The sequence below is a fragment of the Hemiscyllium ocellatum genome, chromosome 20 (genome assembly GCF_020745735.1).
Source record: "Hemiscyllium ocellatum isolate sHemOce1 chromosome 20, sHemOce1.pat.X.cur, whole genome shotgun sequence".
Taxonomy (NCBI): Eukaryota; Metazoa; Chordata; class Chondrichthyes; order Orectolobiformes; family Hemiscylliidae; genus Hemiscyllium; species Hemiscyllium ocellatum.
In genome coordinates, this window is record NC_083420.1 from 53,086,012 (window position 1) to 53,102,732 (window position 16,721).

Sequence of the window (16,721 nt, forward strand, 5' to 3'; positions counted from 1 at the left end):
GGGAGAGGGTTGAGGGGTCAGGGGGAATGAGGCGGGAGAGGGTTGAGGGGTCAGGGGGAATGAGGCGGGAGAGGGTTGAGGGGTCAGGGGGAATGGGGAGGGACGGGGTTGAGGGGTCGGGGGAATGGGGAGGGACGGGGTTGAGGGGTCGGGGGGAATGAGGCGGGAGGGAGAGTGAGGGGGGAATGAGGCGGGAGAGGGTTGAGGGGTCGGGGGAATGGGGAGGGAGGGGGTTGAGGGGTCGGGGGGAATGAGGCGGGAGAGGGTTGAGGGGTCAGGGGGAATGGGGAGGGACGGGTTGAGGGGTCGGGGGAATGGGGAGGGACGGGGTTGAGGGGTCGGGGGAATGAGGCGGGAGGGAGAGTGAGGGGGAATGGGGGGGGTTGAGGGGTCGGGGGGAATGAGGCGGGAGAGGGTTGAGGGATCGGGGGGAATGAGGCGGGAGAGAGTTGAGGGGTCAGGGGGAATGGGGAGGGACGGGGTTGAGGGGTCGGGGGGATTGAGGCGGGAGGGAGAGTGAGGGGGGAATGAGGCGGGAGAGGGTTGAGGGGTCAGGGGGAATGGGGAGGGAGGGGGTTGAGGGGTCGGGGGGAATGAGGCGGGAGGGAGAGTGAGGGGGGAATGAGGCGGGAGAGGGTTGAGGGGTCAGGGGGAATGGGGAGGGAGGGGGTTGAGGGGTCGGGGGGAATGTGGCGGGAGAGGGTTGAGGGGTCAGGCGGAATGGGGAGTGAGGGGGTTGAGGGGTCGGGGGAATGGGGAGGGAGGGGTTTGAGGGGTCGGGGGGAATGGGGAGGGAGGGGTTTGAGGGGTCGGGGGAATGGGGAGGGAGGGGGTTGAGGGGTCGGGGGGAATGGGGAGGGAGGGGGTTGAGGGTTCGGGGGAATGGGGAGGGAGGGGGTTGAGGGGTCGGGGGGAACGGGGAGGGAGGGGTTTGAGGGGTCGGGGGGAACGGGGAGGGAGGGGGTTGAGGGGTCAGGGGGGAATTGGGAGGGCGTTCAGGGGTCAGGGGAATGGGGCCGGAGGGGGATGAGGGGTCAGGGGGAATGGGGAGGGGGTTGAGGGGTCGGGGGAATGGGGAGGGATGGGGTTGAGGGGTCAGGGGGAATGGGGAGGGGGTAGAGGGGTCGGGGGGAATGGGGAGGGGGTTGAGGGGTTGGGGGGAATGAGGTGGTGGGGGTTGAGGGATCAGGGGAATGGGGAGGGGGTTGAGGGGTCAGGGGGAATGGGGAGGGGGTTGAGGGGTCAGAGGGAATGGGCTGAGAAGGTTGGGAAAAATGAGAGAGGATGGGGTCAGGAAAATTTGAGTGTGTGGTTTATGAGGGAAGAGAGGAGTAGAGGATGGGTATACAAGGGGAGCTAGCGGGTGTGTGAGAGGCGAAACAAGGGGTGGGTGGGCAAGGTGTATCTCCCGAGGGTCGGAGGAAGTGGGTTCAGCAGCTCAAAGTCGTCCAGTGGCTGAATGACCTTCAGCTCCCCAACAGCTGGACGCAGAGAATCTCCTCTGTATGATGTAGCATGAGATTGGATGTTTCTACCAGACCATAGGAGGTTACTCTCCAAATGCTGCAATGGTTAAGGCAAGAAGTTCAAACAATATTTGCATTAATTCTCATCTTTCTGATACAGCAGGTAATGCTGTTCTGGTTTAGGAGTTTTGTTAATTTTACAGCATTGACACCAACTCTCCAGCTGCCTAACACTGATAAAGATCAGAACAACAATGATCTATGAGTTTGTGCTAGAATACGAAAGAACCATGCTCCATCTCTATATCACGTTCCATCCTGATTATCACAGGATGGAATTGCTCACTAGCAGAGCAATGACATGAGGAAATTTCCTAGTTACAACAGCTTTTCATGTTTGTATCAGCCCTGATTTTGAGTTGCCTTTTGGGTTGTGCTAAGTCTTCAGTTGGTTCCTCAACTGCCTATGGCTTTATCTCCAGTTGTGATCAGGAAAATCAGGTTGAGTGTGTCAACTTGATGCAAGGCAAAACTAAAGAGGAAAGTCCCTTCCCCTCTCCCTGGATCCCCTGCACACTTCCCCAAAGCCCTCCTCAGCATCAGGACTAGATCATACCTTCATGGGAGAAACTGTTCAGCTTAATCTATCACCTGACTGTGAGTGGACTGTCTGCCCAGAGTACATTTGCCAACTGAAACATTGTTCTGTACAATGGGCTAATTTGACATTACGCACGCATGTAATGATTTTTTGGAATAATAGCAAAAACATAGAGAGGCTGAATTGATTTGATTTATTATTGTCACATACTGAAATACAGTGAAAAGTATTGTGTGTTTTTCAGACAGATCATACCGTACATATAGGCTGGGACCTTTTCCCTGGACCATCAGAACCTGAGGGGTCAATTTATAAAGGTTTATAAAATCATGAGGGACAAGGATGGGGTGAATAACAAAGGTCTTTTTCCAAGGGTAGGTTGAGTCCAAAAGTAGACGGCATAGGTTTAAGATGAGAGAGGAAAGATTTAAAAGGGACCTAAGGAGCAACCTTTTCATGCAGAGGGAGGTGCCAGAGGAAGTGGTACAGGCAGGTACAGTTACAACATTTAAAAAGCATCAGGATGGGTATATGAATAGGAAGATTTTAGAGGGATATGGGCCAAATGCTGACAAATGAGACTAGATATCTGGTTGGCATGGACAAGTTGGACTGAAGGGTCTGTATCCGTTCTCTGTGGTTCAATGCCAGTTGTGAACAGTGCAGTTTAATCTATTTAATTAAGAACGTTTTACAGTGTGATACGTTACTCAGATTGTGGGATGGACAAACAATAATTAGTAACAAAAGGGCATCTTAGATCTGTATTATTTCCAACATCCTCATTTTGTATTGATAATCGTGGATTTGTTCTGCGAAATTTGTGGGGTTTTTTTTTCAAATTGTTTTGCAGATTGGGTGGAACGCCAGCGAGAAAAAAACAAGTTCTATTACTATCACCGACATTTCAGACGAGTGCCAGATTTGACGGAGTGCACTTTGGGTGATTTCCTCTGTTACTATGAGGCAGAGATGCAGTGGAGAAGAGACTAGTATGTACCTGATTACAAATTTTAAATTTCTATTGATGTAGATTCTATAATTGGTATTTTACTGGTTATGATTTTTCTGTGAGATAGAAATTGACGTGCAAAATTATTAAAGACAATCTCTGGTAAATGCAATTATATTCACCTTTTGCACTCATTTCCTCAAAGTTCCCTTCCAAGCACCACTCTGACTTGAAACTGTAATGCCATTGCTTCACAGTAGTTGAGGTCAAAATCCTTGAACTCCCTCCTTGGTAGCACTGTGAGTGTCCCTGTGTTCCAGGTGAGAGGAAGATATGAGAGGCAATTTTTTTACTCAGAGGATGGTGCATGTATGGAATGAACTTCCTGAGAAAGTTGTGGGTGTGGCCACAATTACAACGTTTAAAAGACGTTTGGAGCGATAGATTAATAGACAAGGTTTGGAAGGATATGGGCCAGGACCAGGCAAATGGGACTAGTTTAGTTTGGAATTACGTTCGGCATGGATGAGTTGGGCGGAAGGGTCAGTTTCTGTGCTGTATGACTCTGTGACTCCATAAGACTGCTCACTCATCACCTTATCAAGAAACAGTTAGAATGCATGGCAAATGCTGACCTACCAGGCGAGTCCCACATCCTATTAGAGTAAAAACAAAAAGGCCTGCACTTTGATCCTCAAAATGTTGGGTCAAGATTGTCTGTGTACCACCTCAATTTTCAGATGCAGGCCTCCAAAATGTCTGCTTTTGACATTTTGAAATCAGATTTTACTGTAGATTCTCTTGCACTAATTGAGCTACCACTTCTTGCTTTTCCATCTATCGTTTATCTCTTTATCATATTTCTTATTGGCTGTCTTTGTCCATTCCCCTTCTCTCATAAAATGATTCAGCACAGAAGGAGGCCATTGAATACTTGTACCCTGTCTGGGCATTTGACTTCCAACCCCTATTTACTCTTGGCAGACCTGCAATTCAGATAGTGTTTGGGTAGAAACCAAAACAGAAATTGCTGGAAAGGCTCAGCAGATCTGGCAGCGTCTGTGGAGAGAAACTAGAGTTATTGTTTCAGGTCCAGTGATCTTTCCTCCAGTTCTGATGTTTTCCAGCAATTTCTGTTTTCGTTTCTGGTTTCCAGCATCTGCAGTTCTTTCAGTGTTTGGGTAGAATCTGAATGGGGTAGAGCAGTAAACGGATGTAGTGTAAGGAAAGGGAAGTGATGAAAAGCTTAATAAGAAAGAGGAGAGTCATGGAGCTGAACAGCACAGAAACAGACCGTTCAATCCAATTCGTTATGCTGACCAGATATCCTAAGTTAATCTAGTCCCATTTGCCAGCATTTGGCCCATATCCCCCTCAACCCTTCCTATTCATAATCCCATCCAAATGCCTTTTAAATGCTGTAATTGTACCAGCCTCCACCAATTCCTCTAGCAGCTCATTCCATACATGCACCTCTCTCTAAGTGACAAAGTTGCCTCTCAAGTCCCTTTTAAACCTTTCTCCTCTCACCTTAAACCTATGCTTTCTAGTTTTGGACACTCGTGCCCTAGGGAAAACACCTTGGCTATTCACCCTACCCTTGCCTGTCATGATTTTGTAAACCTCTGTAAGGTCACCCCTCAGACCCTGACGCCTCAGGAAAAACAGCCCAGCCTACTTAACCTCTTCCTATAGCTCAAATTCTCCAACCCTGGCAACATCCTTTTAAATCGTTTCTGAATCCCTTTCAAGATTCACAACATCCTTCCGACGGGAGGGAGCCCAGAATTGCACACACTATTCTAAAAGTAGCCTAACGAATGTCCTGTACATCCGCAACATGACCTCCCAACTCCTGTACTCAATACTCTGACCAATAAAGACAAGCGTACCAAATGCCGTCTTCACTATCCTATCTACCTGCAACCCTTTAAGTCTGTCCTATTATTCATAACATCATGTCTGATCTATCCCAGACATTAACTCCTATTCCATGCTAGTTCCTCATAACCCTCAACTCCTTGATCTTTCAAAAACTATTGACTTGCTCTTTTAAATATTCTGTGATGTAACCTCCAGAACCCTCTAATTGGCCTATGTGTACTGCATTCTATCTGTCTTCCTTCTTGAACAGAAATGACGCATTAGTCATTTTCCATTGGACTTGAACCCTCCTGTGATCCTGAGAGTCCTGGAATATTTTGGCCAATGTCTCCAGTTTCTCTGCAGCCAGTTCCTTTGGATGTGGGCCATCAGGTCCTGGTGGTCAGCATCACACTGGTTTTCTTTCCAGTTGCACAGACCTGTGAGGTTCAGGTGCTGCAGTGACTCCTCAGTTGGAAGTCAATACCATGATCAGGATTGGTACACCCATTGTCATGTGCAGAACGTCGAACTGGCTGCATGCAAGCACAGCCCTGCAGCTTAGAGGGAACAATGCTGACATCATTAGTCCCGTTAATTTGTCAAATACCTTGCCTTTGATAGAGACTGTTACAAGATCTTTCCTAACATTAGCACCTTTCTTATCAGTTATCTTTATAATATTTATATGCTTTTTGCCATGAATACCAATGCAAAATGTTGTTCTAAATGATCCACCATTTCCTTATTCTGTTTTTAATTCCCTGCTTTCAACCTCCACCAGTCCCATGCTTGCTTCAGCTTTTATTTATCCGTTGTAATATCGTTGTTGCAGCATTTATTACCCATCCCTAATTGCCTTTGGAAAGGTGGTGGTGAACTGCCTCCTTGAATTGCTGCATTTCACGTACTGCAGGCTGGCCCTCCGTGTACTTGAGGAGGAAATTTCAAGGATTTTGACCCAGCAAAGGAACAGTGATACATTTGCACAAAAGGGTGGTGAGCAGCTTGGAGGGGATCTTGCAGGTTGTGGCATTCCAGTGTAACTACTGTCCTTGACCTTCTAAATGGTGGAGGTTGTGTGTTTGGAAGGTGTTAGCCAAGAAACCTTGAAGAATTTTGTTAAAAATCACACATCACCAGTTATAGTCCAACACATTTATTTGGGAGCACTGCTCCTTCATCAGGTTCACAACCACCTGACAAAGGAGCAGCACTCCGAAAGCTAGTGCTTCCAAATAAATGTGTTGGACTATAACTTGGTATTGTGATTTTTAAACTTTGTACAGCCCAGTCCGATATCTGCACCTTCAAATCTTGAAGAATTTCTGCAATGCATCTTATAGGTATTGCCATACTGCTGCCACTAAATATCAGTGGTTAAGGTGGCAAAATACATCAAGATTAGAACTGAGACAATATGCATTTCTGGAACGGCTGAACAGGCCGAGACTTTTTTTCTTTCTGTAGACAAGAGAATGCAGTGGAATGACCTGATCGAAGTTCTGTCAGTTTTCTGAAGGTTGTAGTAGATTTCACTCATTTGACAGAAGCTTATTTTCCAGTATTTGCCAAGACTGAAATCTCTGAATCAGCAGATCTTTTGCTGTCAAACAGCAGTACTTCTGTTTTACTGGTTTGAGTAAACTTGCACTTTGTTTTGCAGCAAGGTTGATCAGGAAATTATGAAAATTCTTCAGGAGCGTCTGAGGGCCTGTCAGCAGAGGGAAGGGCACAGCTACGTACAGAATTGTGCTAAGGAGCTCGAACAATTCAAGCAGGGAGCAAAAGGCTACCAATCAAGATGTAAGTCATATTTGCAGACTAATGATTTGTGTAATGTTATGATCAGTTTAATGTGTAGTTTAAAGAAAATTGAACTGCATCTTATCTAACAACTCCTTTTTTAAGCATTTGTTAAGCACTCTTGCATCAGAGTCTGAATGTTCTGGCTTCCAGCTCAAATTATGCACAATAATCACGTCTGACACTTCAGTGCAATATTGAGGGAGTGTTGCATATTCAGAAATTCGGTCTTCAGGGTAAGTTATAAAATTGAACCCCATCTTCCTCCTCCATCCAAATAAATGCATCAGAAAGGAGAAGTTCTGTCTTGCGTTCAGGGGATTTACTGCTCAAATTACATCACAAAAACATGATCTAGTCATTATCCGAGTACTGCATGTGGAGCCTGTTGTGCAAGCTACCTGCTATTATCCTTCATAAGGCAGATAAATGTTGTATTTCTTAATAAGGACATCTTTCGATGAACAAAAATATGGGATGCGGTTGTGTTTGCATAAAATCACATTGAGGTGGATGAACCTTGCTGTTGATTTGCAGTTTAATTTACTACTATTCTTTTTGCAGATGGTGACCTGGGAGCTTATGCTAGTAGCAGAAAGTGTCTAATGAAACAGAAACATCGAATGATTGAGGAGAAGGAGAGGGAGCAGGCAGCATCTGAAGCATGAACAGGTCCCACCAGAAAGTGATGTTCTTTCAAAATTACTTTTATGACAAACTGTCATCTATAATGTATAGTCTGAATGTGTTCAAATTGTTAAAAATGCTATATTTCACAGGAATGTAACTCCAGCATATGGACCCTTATAAAATAACATGCCATAACTTATCTGTTTTGTCCTTAAGATTCTCTTACAACATTGTTAATTAAAAACCTTGCTGACTTGGTCTCTGAAATGGCTCAGCAAGCCATTTCAAGAGCAATGAGGGTGGGAATCAAAAGTCGTCCTTTTCAGTAAGAATGAAGAAAACACCAAGGGGAAACAAGATACCACACCACATCAAATGCTGGAATTCATGACAATACTGGTCATATTCAACAACATAAAACATCAGTCTGTCATAGTTGGGTAAGCTTTTCTGTGGAGCTATCCAATTAGTTCCACTCTCCGTTGTCCTTCAGATTGTATTTTTCAGAATTGAACTGTTGCCTCCTTTTCACACAGTGCAAAACTAGTGTTGCTGCCAGTTCTTTTGCTAATTGTAGATTTAAGGCAATCAGAATCCCGAGTGTAGTTAGACGACATTTGGCCCTTCAAGTCTGCACTGACCTACCGCATAGTACCTCTGCTGCCCCCAACCTTTTAACACTGCATTTACCTTGGCTACTCCATCTAGCCTGCACATTACAGGGAAATTCAACATAGCTTGGCTAATTCAATGCATTCTGCCTTCAAAGCTGTATTCAAGTGCCAAGTGAGAGGTATTTGAATAGGTGCATGAAGAGGAAAGGTTGGGAGGGATATGGGCCAGAAGCAGGCAGGTGGGACAAGTTTGTTTTGGGATTATGTTCGGCATGGACCGGTTGGACCAAAGGGTCCATTTCCATGCCCTATGATTCTGTAATAGTTCTCTTAATACTAACTCGAGGGCAACACGACTGAGCAACCATTTAGAAAAGCAACAAAAATACAAGTTGCTGAAAAAGTCAGCAGGTCTGGCAGCATCTGTGCAGAGAAGTCAGAGTTAACATTCCAGGTCTAGTGACCCTTCCTCTGCGAAAGGTTCACTGGATCCAAAAATAGCCCCTCACCAGCATCCCAACCGAACCCAAAACAACAATCACAATAAACAAGATTATGCAACAGATTTTTATTTCATTCTTTGCATAAATGCTTTATGTTGCTGGAGCAACAGCTGACTGGGACCTCTGAACAGACACACGGGTGTGGGTCTTGGCCAGATGATCAGTGAATTCCTAAAAGGAAATAAGGAAAAAGAACTTTAGAACAAGTTTTGAAATATAAAATGCATACTTTAAACATTGGGTAACAGGTCAATGGCATATTATCTCGGTTAGAGATTCTCAACCTGGAAATCTAACCCCCTTACAACATCAACCAAAATAAAACAATTAGAAAAAGTGAACCAATTGAACAAGCTTCAAGTACAAGCATCTGAAGTAGAATAGTGTCTAGACTCCTCTTCAGCACAGCTGATTGGCTAGCTTCCAGCTCAGTTCTAAGTGGCTTTGGACTTTCATTGAGGAGCTGCTGGAGCAATAGAGTGGCCACAGCACACCCAGTCTTAGTGAGAAGTCTTTATTCAGATCGCAGGAAAATGGGAAGGAGGTTCAAAAATAATGGAAAATCAAGCAAACTTTGAATTCTATTGTCAAGGTTTTTAAGTTGGAGAAACAAAAATACACTTTTTCCTGAAGGTAAATATATTTCAGGTCAGGTCAGTTCAACTCACTGAAACATTAGTCAACAAATGATCAATTTATCTATCAAACTGCATGCCGGTGTGTCCACACAGCAGTCAAGAAGGGGCTGTGGTGGCACAATGACAAAAATGGCCATTCACAAAAGTGAAATTTACAGAGAAGATTGTAGATGATAAACCTGTGAATGTCTCAGAATGTAAGTGGATTGTTTTTGTGTTTGTGTGAAACAAATGTTTCTCCCAATCAGCACACAGTATCATGAATGCATCAACAACCTCATTTCCCTCACATCACAAACTTTGACAAAATCACTGTACAGATAACCAAAGGGTTGTTTGTAGTGTTTTTGGACATGGGGGCAGTTAACACAAGCATGATGGGAAAGACTATTCTAGAGCTCAGAACATAAGCCACTTATTTTCACCAGCAGTGATGCAATGAAAATATACAGAAATGGTCTAAAGCAACCACCGGAGTGTTTTCAAAATGAGTTCCAGTAACAAGATTCACTCTAGAAAAATAATGGTGCCTGGAATCCTATGAAAGTCTCCATAAAAAGCAAAGGTATCAGAGGATTCCAATGAAATTAAGCTAAGTAGTTACTCAGTAAAAGTTAGACAATACAGTTAACAACCCCCCATATCCCCTTGTATCCATCTGGGACCCTAACCTCCCAGTACTTTTAAGATCAGTCAGGCATGGTGTAAAGGGCCTTGTGAGGCAGCCGTGGTTTAGTAAGGAATTGGAGTCCCTTGTGAAAGGGAAGAAGGCGGCATATGTAAAGATGAGGCGTGAAGGTTCAGTTGGGGCGATTGAGAGTTATAAGGTAGCCAGGAAGGAGCTAAAGAGGGAGCTAAGAGAAGCGAGAAGGGGACATGAAAAGTCTTTAGCTGGTAGGATTAGGGAAAACCCAAAGGCTTTCTATAGGTATGTCAAGAATAAAAGGATGACTAGGGTAGGTATCGGTCCAGTCAAGGATAGTAGTGGGAAGTTGTGTGTGGAGGCGGAGGAGATTGGAGAGACATTAAATCAGTACTTTTCATCAGTATTCACTCAGGAACAGGACACTGTTGCTGATGTGAATATGGAATCACAAATAATTAGAATGGATGCCCTGGAAATATGCAGGGAAGAGGTTTTGGGAATATTGGAAAGGATGAATATAGATAAGTCTCCTGGGCCTGATGGCATTTACCCCAGGATCCTATGGGAAGCTAGGGAGGAGATAGCAGAGCCATTGGCCTGGATTTTTATGTCGTCATTGTCAACGGGAATAGTACCAGAGGACTGGAGGATAGCGAATGTGGTCCCATTGTTCAAGAAAGGGAGTAGGGATAGCCCTAGTAACTATAGGCCAGTGAGTCTGACTTCAGTGGTGGGCAAAGTCTTAGAGAGAATGGTAAGGGATAAGATTTATGAACATCTGGGTAGGAATAACGTGATCAGGGATAGCCAGCATGGTTTTGTGAAGGGCAGGTCGTGCCTCACAAACCTTATTGAGTTCTTTGAGAAGGTGACTAAGGAAGTGGATGAGGGTAAAGCAGTAGATGTTGTGTATATGGATTTTAGTAAGGCGTTCGATAAGGTTCCCCATGGTAGGCTAATGCTAAAACTTCGGAGGTATGGCATTGAGGATACATTAGAGGTTTGGATTAGGAATTGGCTGGCTGGAAGGAGACAGAGGGTAGTAGTTGATGGATTATGTTCATCTTGGAGCGCAGTTACTAGCGGTGTACCACAAGGATCTGTTTTGGGACCATTGCTTTTTGTTATCTTTATAAATGATCTAGAGGAAGGACTTGAAAGCTGGGTAAGCAAGTTTGCGGATGACACAAGTCGGTGGAGTTGTGGATAGTGAGGAAGGAAGTGGTAGGTTACAGCGGGATATAGATAAGTTGCAGAGCTGGGCAGAAATGTGGCAAATGGAATTCAATGTAGCTAAGTGCGAAGTCGTTCACTTTGGTAGGAATAACAAGATGATGGATTACTGGGCTAATGGTAGGCTACTTGGTAGTGTGGATGAGCAGAGGGATCTTGGTGTCTATGTACACAGATCTCTGAAAGTTGCCACCCAGGTAAATAGTGCTGTGAGGAAGGCATATGGTGTACTGGGCTTTATTGGCAGAGGAATTGAGTTCCGGAGTCCTGAGGTCATGTTGCAGTTGTATAAGACTCTGGTGAGGCCTCATCTGGAGTATTGTGTGCAGTTTTGGTCGCCATACTATAGGAAGGATGTGGAAGCTTTAGAACGAGTGCAGAGGAGGTTTACCAGGATGTTGCCTGGAATGGTAGGAAAATCTTATGAGGAAAGGCTGAGGCACTTGGGGCTGTTCTCATTGGAGAAGAGGAGGTTTAGGGGAGATCTGATAGAAGTGTATAAGATGATTAGGGGTTTAGATAGGGTAGATACTAAGAACCTCTTACCGCTAATGGAGTCAGGTGTTACTAGGGGACATAGCTTTAAATTAAGGGGTGGTAGGTATAGGACAGATGTTAGGGGTAGATTCTTCACACAGCGGGTTGTGAGTTCATGGAATGCCCTGCCCGTATCAGTGGTGAACTCTCCTTCTTTATGGTCATTTAAGCGGGCATTGGATAGGCATTTGGAAGTTATTGGGCTAGTATAGGTTAGGTAGGATTCGGTCGGCGCAACATCGAGGGCCGAAGGGCCTGTACTGCGCTGTATCCTTCTATGTTCTATGTTCTATCACAATTACCTTAAGTACTCACTCCCAATAGAAGCTGTCAAAATGGCTCTCTGTGCCTTCAAATTCAGATACACATCCGACTGTTGTGAAAAGGGGGCCGTGATTTTCCTCTCTCTGACAGTTTTGTGCCAGATTAAGAATGTCAAGAGTTGAAGTATGGCTCTTTTGTTAGGGAGCCCTTTTCAGAATCTCCCTCTTTTTGTAAAGAAAGGGCCAGAAGTAGCAACTTTAAGATTGCCATTAACCGGAAATCTGGCCCAGTACAGTTAAGTGGCTACCTAACTTCAAAATTGGTGGGTAGATTTTTCCCTAAAACAGGACAGAAAACATTGTGCCTCAGAAGCCAAAAAGGTTGAGAGCTCCAGACACAGGTGATATGGTGTAACAGTTGAGATAACATAAAAGCAAAGAATTGTGCCAAATTTCTAAATCACATCATATTTCCAAGAAAACACAATTAATTTAGCTTTCAAACCTGGTACGGGGCTTTGGTAAACACAGTCTCCTTCCACAGGTCCGGGGTCAGATAACTGTAGGTCTTTGAGATGGCATCAAATGTTGCTTTAGCTGTAGACAAACAAAACAGTACATTACAGGAGAAGAACAACATCTTTTACTTTACAAAATGAAATTTCCAAACATGTTGAGCTTCAAATGGAACAGGTAAACTACACAGAAGTCTACCTGCCGTGCAGTGCTCCATTTTTCTCTCACTCTCTTAATTTGCCAAATACACCACCGTCAGGTGAATTGAGCAGAGCTGAGAGAATTCAACAGTATTTTGGAAAATATATAAAACCAAAGCAGCAAATGAAAACCTTTGTCTGTCCACTGGAGGTAAAAGCCTAACTTACCAAAGTTGCCCAGTGTGGCCGTGCAGCCTCTAGCAGAGGTGTAGCAATCGTCAATACCAGCCATCTGGAGTAGTTTCTTGGGGACTGGAGCTGAGACAATACCGGTACCACGTGGAGCAGGGATCAGACGCACCAAGACTGAACCACAACGCCCAGTCACCTGGAACATTAAGATATTGTTACAGTGTGTTGTCAATACATCATAAAATTAGTTCTCCACAAATAAAAGTGATGAAAATCTTTCTCTGACTTAAAACGACAAGACACTGTATAAGACTGGCTGTTCAAACTTCAAGCAATTCCCATCAGTGCAGAACCAAATATCACACAAACCGTAATAGTACTTTCACTGACATGTAAATCTTCCTAGGATTGGGTAACTCGTGCACATCAATATGCTGATGCAGCCGAAATGATTATGCAGTACTGGCTGTAGTTAATACTCTTTCTAAGGGTCAGCACTAAAATTAAATCTCCTTTAACTGAAACCAATTATTCAATTGTATTTGTACTTGCCTTGCATGGTACAGTGTGGGGTTTTCCAATTTTGTTACCCCAGTAGCCCCTCCTTACAGGAATGATTGACAGCTTGGCCAGAATGATAGCCCCACGAATTGCAGTGGCCACTTCCTTCGAGCATTTGACACCCAATCCAACATGTCCATTATAGTCACCAATTGCAACAAAAGCCTAAAACGTTTGAAGAATAACATTAGAACTCCATATTAGAAGTCAAGGAAATTCATGTCGAATAAAGTTGATGGGAACCGTCCATAGCCAGACAGAAAGTTTACCTTAAACCTTGTGCGTTGACCAGCACGGGTTTGCTTCTGTACGGGCATGATCTTGAGAACCTCGTCCTTCAAGGCTGATCCCAGGAAGAAGTCAATTATTTCAGACTCCTACAATAAAGAAAATGTGTATACAAGTCCACTGTTGAGTAGATTCTAGAAACTGATTGATCCACTCAATCTAATTATCTCATCAATATTACCTTGATAGGAAGGGAGAAGAGATAAATTTCCTCCAGACTTTTGATTTTCATATCTTTTACCAAACGACCAAGTTTAGTTACGGGCACCCACTGTGGAAGGGGGAGAAAAGGCGACATGCATCAGGACTTGTACCAAAATAATTCATTTTGTGGTTCTAATAATGCAAAACCTATTAGAAGAAGAAATGGTAATGTGCACCTTACCTCCTTATCTTCAGCCTTTCCACCACGGGCACCACGACCCCTGCCACGTCCCCGCCCGCGGCCTCGGCCCCGCCCACGGCCACCAGAGCCGAAGCCACCGCGGAAGCCTCCTCTACCACCGGCGTCGTCCGCCATTTGCTACAAATATAAAATCAAAACCTTACGTCACAATACACACATTTTCGGAAGCTGACTCAGTTGCTGTGCAAATTACATTGTGCTGCTTCCAAGGCGCAGGGACCAAGGAAAGCTGCACTTGCACAATAACATTTAAATAATTCTTTTCCAACTTTACTAGTGTAAACTACAGCCAGTCATGTTTTGTATTAATGGAGGACAATCATCTTGCCAAAGGAAATAACCTTTTCTTTGGACCATCTCAATCTAGGAAACTTCATTTCCTCTAAATGTGTTCTGTCTGAAAGGGTGGTGAAAACATATCCAAAACTAATTTTCACTGGGAAATTAGATGCTCAAAAGGAAATGCTGCAGAGGAAGGGAAGCAATGTGCAAGGGCCAAAGGACATAAGAACTAGGAGCAGGAGTACACCATCTGTCCCTTCAAGCCTGCTCCGCCATTCAGTAAGATCATGGCTATATTTTTGTGGCCTCAGCTCTCCTTACCTGCCCTCTCAGTATAATCCTTAATTCCTTTACTGTTCAAAACAAAAATCTATCTTAGCTTTAAAAATATTTACTGAAGTAGTACTTCACTGGACAGGGAATGCCACAGATTCACAAGCCTCTGGTTGAAGAACTTCCTACTCAATGCAGTTCTAAATCCGCTCCCCCTAATTTTGAGGCAATGCCCTCTTGTCCTAGTTTCACCCACCAGTGGCAACATCTTCTCTACCCTCTATCCTATCTACTCCCCCCACTGTAATTTTCTGATTAGAATTCAGAAAAATGAAGGGGAATCTTATGAATATAACCCCAGTCTACTTCGTCTCTCTTCATAAGCCAACCCCCTCAACTCCGAATCAACCTAGTGAACCTCTTCTACAGCCCCTCGAGTGCCAGTACATTGTTTCTCAACTAAGGAGACCAAAGCTGCATGCAGAACTCCAGGTGTGGCCTCAACAGCATCCTGTACAGCTGCAATATGACCTTCCTGCTTTTAAATTCAAAGATTCAATGAATTCATGCTTTGCACTGATCATTCCACTCAGCTTTACTTGATAACTCCGCAATTTATATACTCCCTTTCACAATATTCCAAAATTTACTACCAGTAAACTTGTTAAATTTTAGTCACGTTTCAGGTAAAAGCCCAGCATCGGGGACATTCCTGATGAAGGGCTTTTGACCAAAACTTCAATTTTCCTGCTCCTTGGATGCTGCCTGACCTGCTGTGCTTTTCCAGGGCCACACTCTTGACTCTGGTCTCCAGCACCTACAGCCCTCACTTTCACCTAGTTAAATTTTAGTCAGTTTTAATCAGGAAATGCAGCAATTTGTAAAGCCAGTGATGAGGTAATGATGGTACAAACTCTTGCATTGCTGGTTAAAGAGATAAATAAAGGTAAAGTCGCTATAGTCCTACCAGACAATACAGCTGTTCTTCATTAGAGTGGTGGTTTAACCAGAGGTTCACCACACCTCAGACGAGGAGAGTAGTCCTTCACGGTAACCTCAGGAATAAATATTGGTCAGACAGTGGCAAGGTCAACCCATTCTTTTGCAGGGTGAAGCCATGAAATTCACTGTGGAAGCTGTAAGGCCTCAATTCAATCTCATCTGGGAAGAGCATCTCATATGATGAACATACTGACTTGGGATAGGACTTCTGAATTCAGGTCCCTGAGGCAAGACCACTACCACAGAGAAACCTACAACTCTTATGTATCTGTAAACCACCACTCTGCTGAGTATAAGATATCTTTTTATTTTTGCTCTCTACATACTGAAAAACCAAACTCTTTGACAGACGTTAAAGCAGGTCAGACAAACAGCAGTCAATGGCATGATGAGACTATTCTTGGACTGAGTTTCTGTAATCTAGGATTCGTGATCCTGACTGAATTTATCATCTTTCAAACATGTTGTAGAGGGAGGATTGCAGTTCCAGAATTAATGTTCTTGCAGGTTGCAGTATTTCCTCCAATACCACTTATACATCAAGAGTATTGTACAGAGTTTTGGGTGCCATACCTCAAGAAGGATGTATTGGCCCTACAGCGTGTTCAGAGGACATTCACAAGAATGGTGTCAGTCAATGAAAAGCTTAGCACGAGAAACGTTTTGAGGTCGTTTGATCTTTGGTGGTTTAGAAGGATTGTGGGGGGGGGGAATCTAATTGAAACATACTGAATGGCCTGGATAGAGTAGATGTTGAGAAGATATTTCCATTGGTCAGAGAGACTAGCACCTAAACAGAGTTAAGGTGAAACTTCAACCAGGGAGCAGAGAATCTATGGAATTCACTGCCACTGAAAGCTGTGGAGACCAGGTCATTGTGTATATTTAAGACTGAGATAGATAGGTTCTTGTGTGTCAAGGGTTACTGGGAGAAAGCAGGAAGACAGACTTGAGAAATCTAATCAGCCATGACTGAATGGCGAAGCAGGCTCAATGGGCTGAATGGCCTGATTTCTGCTCCTGTGTGTTACGGTCTGCCTCCTGCAGCGCCCCAGAGCCCGACTCCGTGAGAGTGACCGAGCATCAATGGTAGAACACCCCCCGCCCAACACCTTCATCCCACTCTGTACCAGACAGGTGAACCTTACCGTGAGGATTCACTCACTACAATCCGGCTCCACCCGAGTAAGTGTGGCCGGGCCGCGGAGCCACCAGAACACCACCCCCTCAAAACCTGCTCATATTATGAACTCTTTTTACATTAAATGAAGACAATATCCGCATGAACCACTTTATAAGGATCAGGTAG

The 16,721-nt window shown here is 44.3% G+C and overlaps 2 protein-coding genes across 2 annotated transcripts in view; one reads left to right on the plus strand and one right to left on the minus strand.

The window, feature by feature from the left end:
• ndufb10 (NADH:ubiquinone oxidoreductase subunit B10) overlaps positions 1–7,517 on the plus strand; it is a 7,898-nt gene extending 381 nt beyond the window's left edge. The window contains exons 2-4 of the mRNA XM_060840868.1: positions 2,921–3,059; positions 6,549–6,688; positions 7,253–7,517. Of these exons, the coding sequence (XP_060696851.1) occupies positions 2,921–3,059; positions 6,549–6,688; positions 7,253–7,356 (383 nt within the window). The 3' untranslated portion in view covers positions 7,357–7,517. The remainder of the gene's footprint in view (positions 1–2,920; positions 3,060–6,548; positions 6,689–7,252) is intronic.
• A 968-nt stretch (positions 7,518–8,485) lies between these two features.
• rps2 (ribosomal protein S2) lies at positions 8,486–14,000 on the minus strand. The gene is made up of 7 exons (XM_060840867.1): positions 13,835–14,000; positions 13,631–13,720; positions 13,431–13,538; positions 13,153–13,326; positions 12,637–12,796; positions 12,258–12,349; positions 8,486–8,606 (listed from the first exon to the last, which is right to left on the minus strand). Exons 1-7 carry the CDS (start codon positions 13,967–13,969, stop codon positions 8,526–8,528), a joined length of 840 nt encoding a protein of 279 aa, XP_060696850.1. The 5' UTR covers positions 13,970–14,000; the 3' UTR covers positions 8,486–8,525.
• Between the last annotated feature and the right edge of the window lie 2,721 nt (positions 14,001–16,721).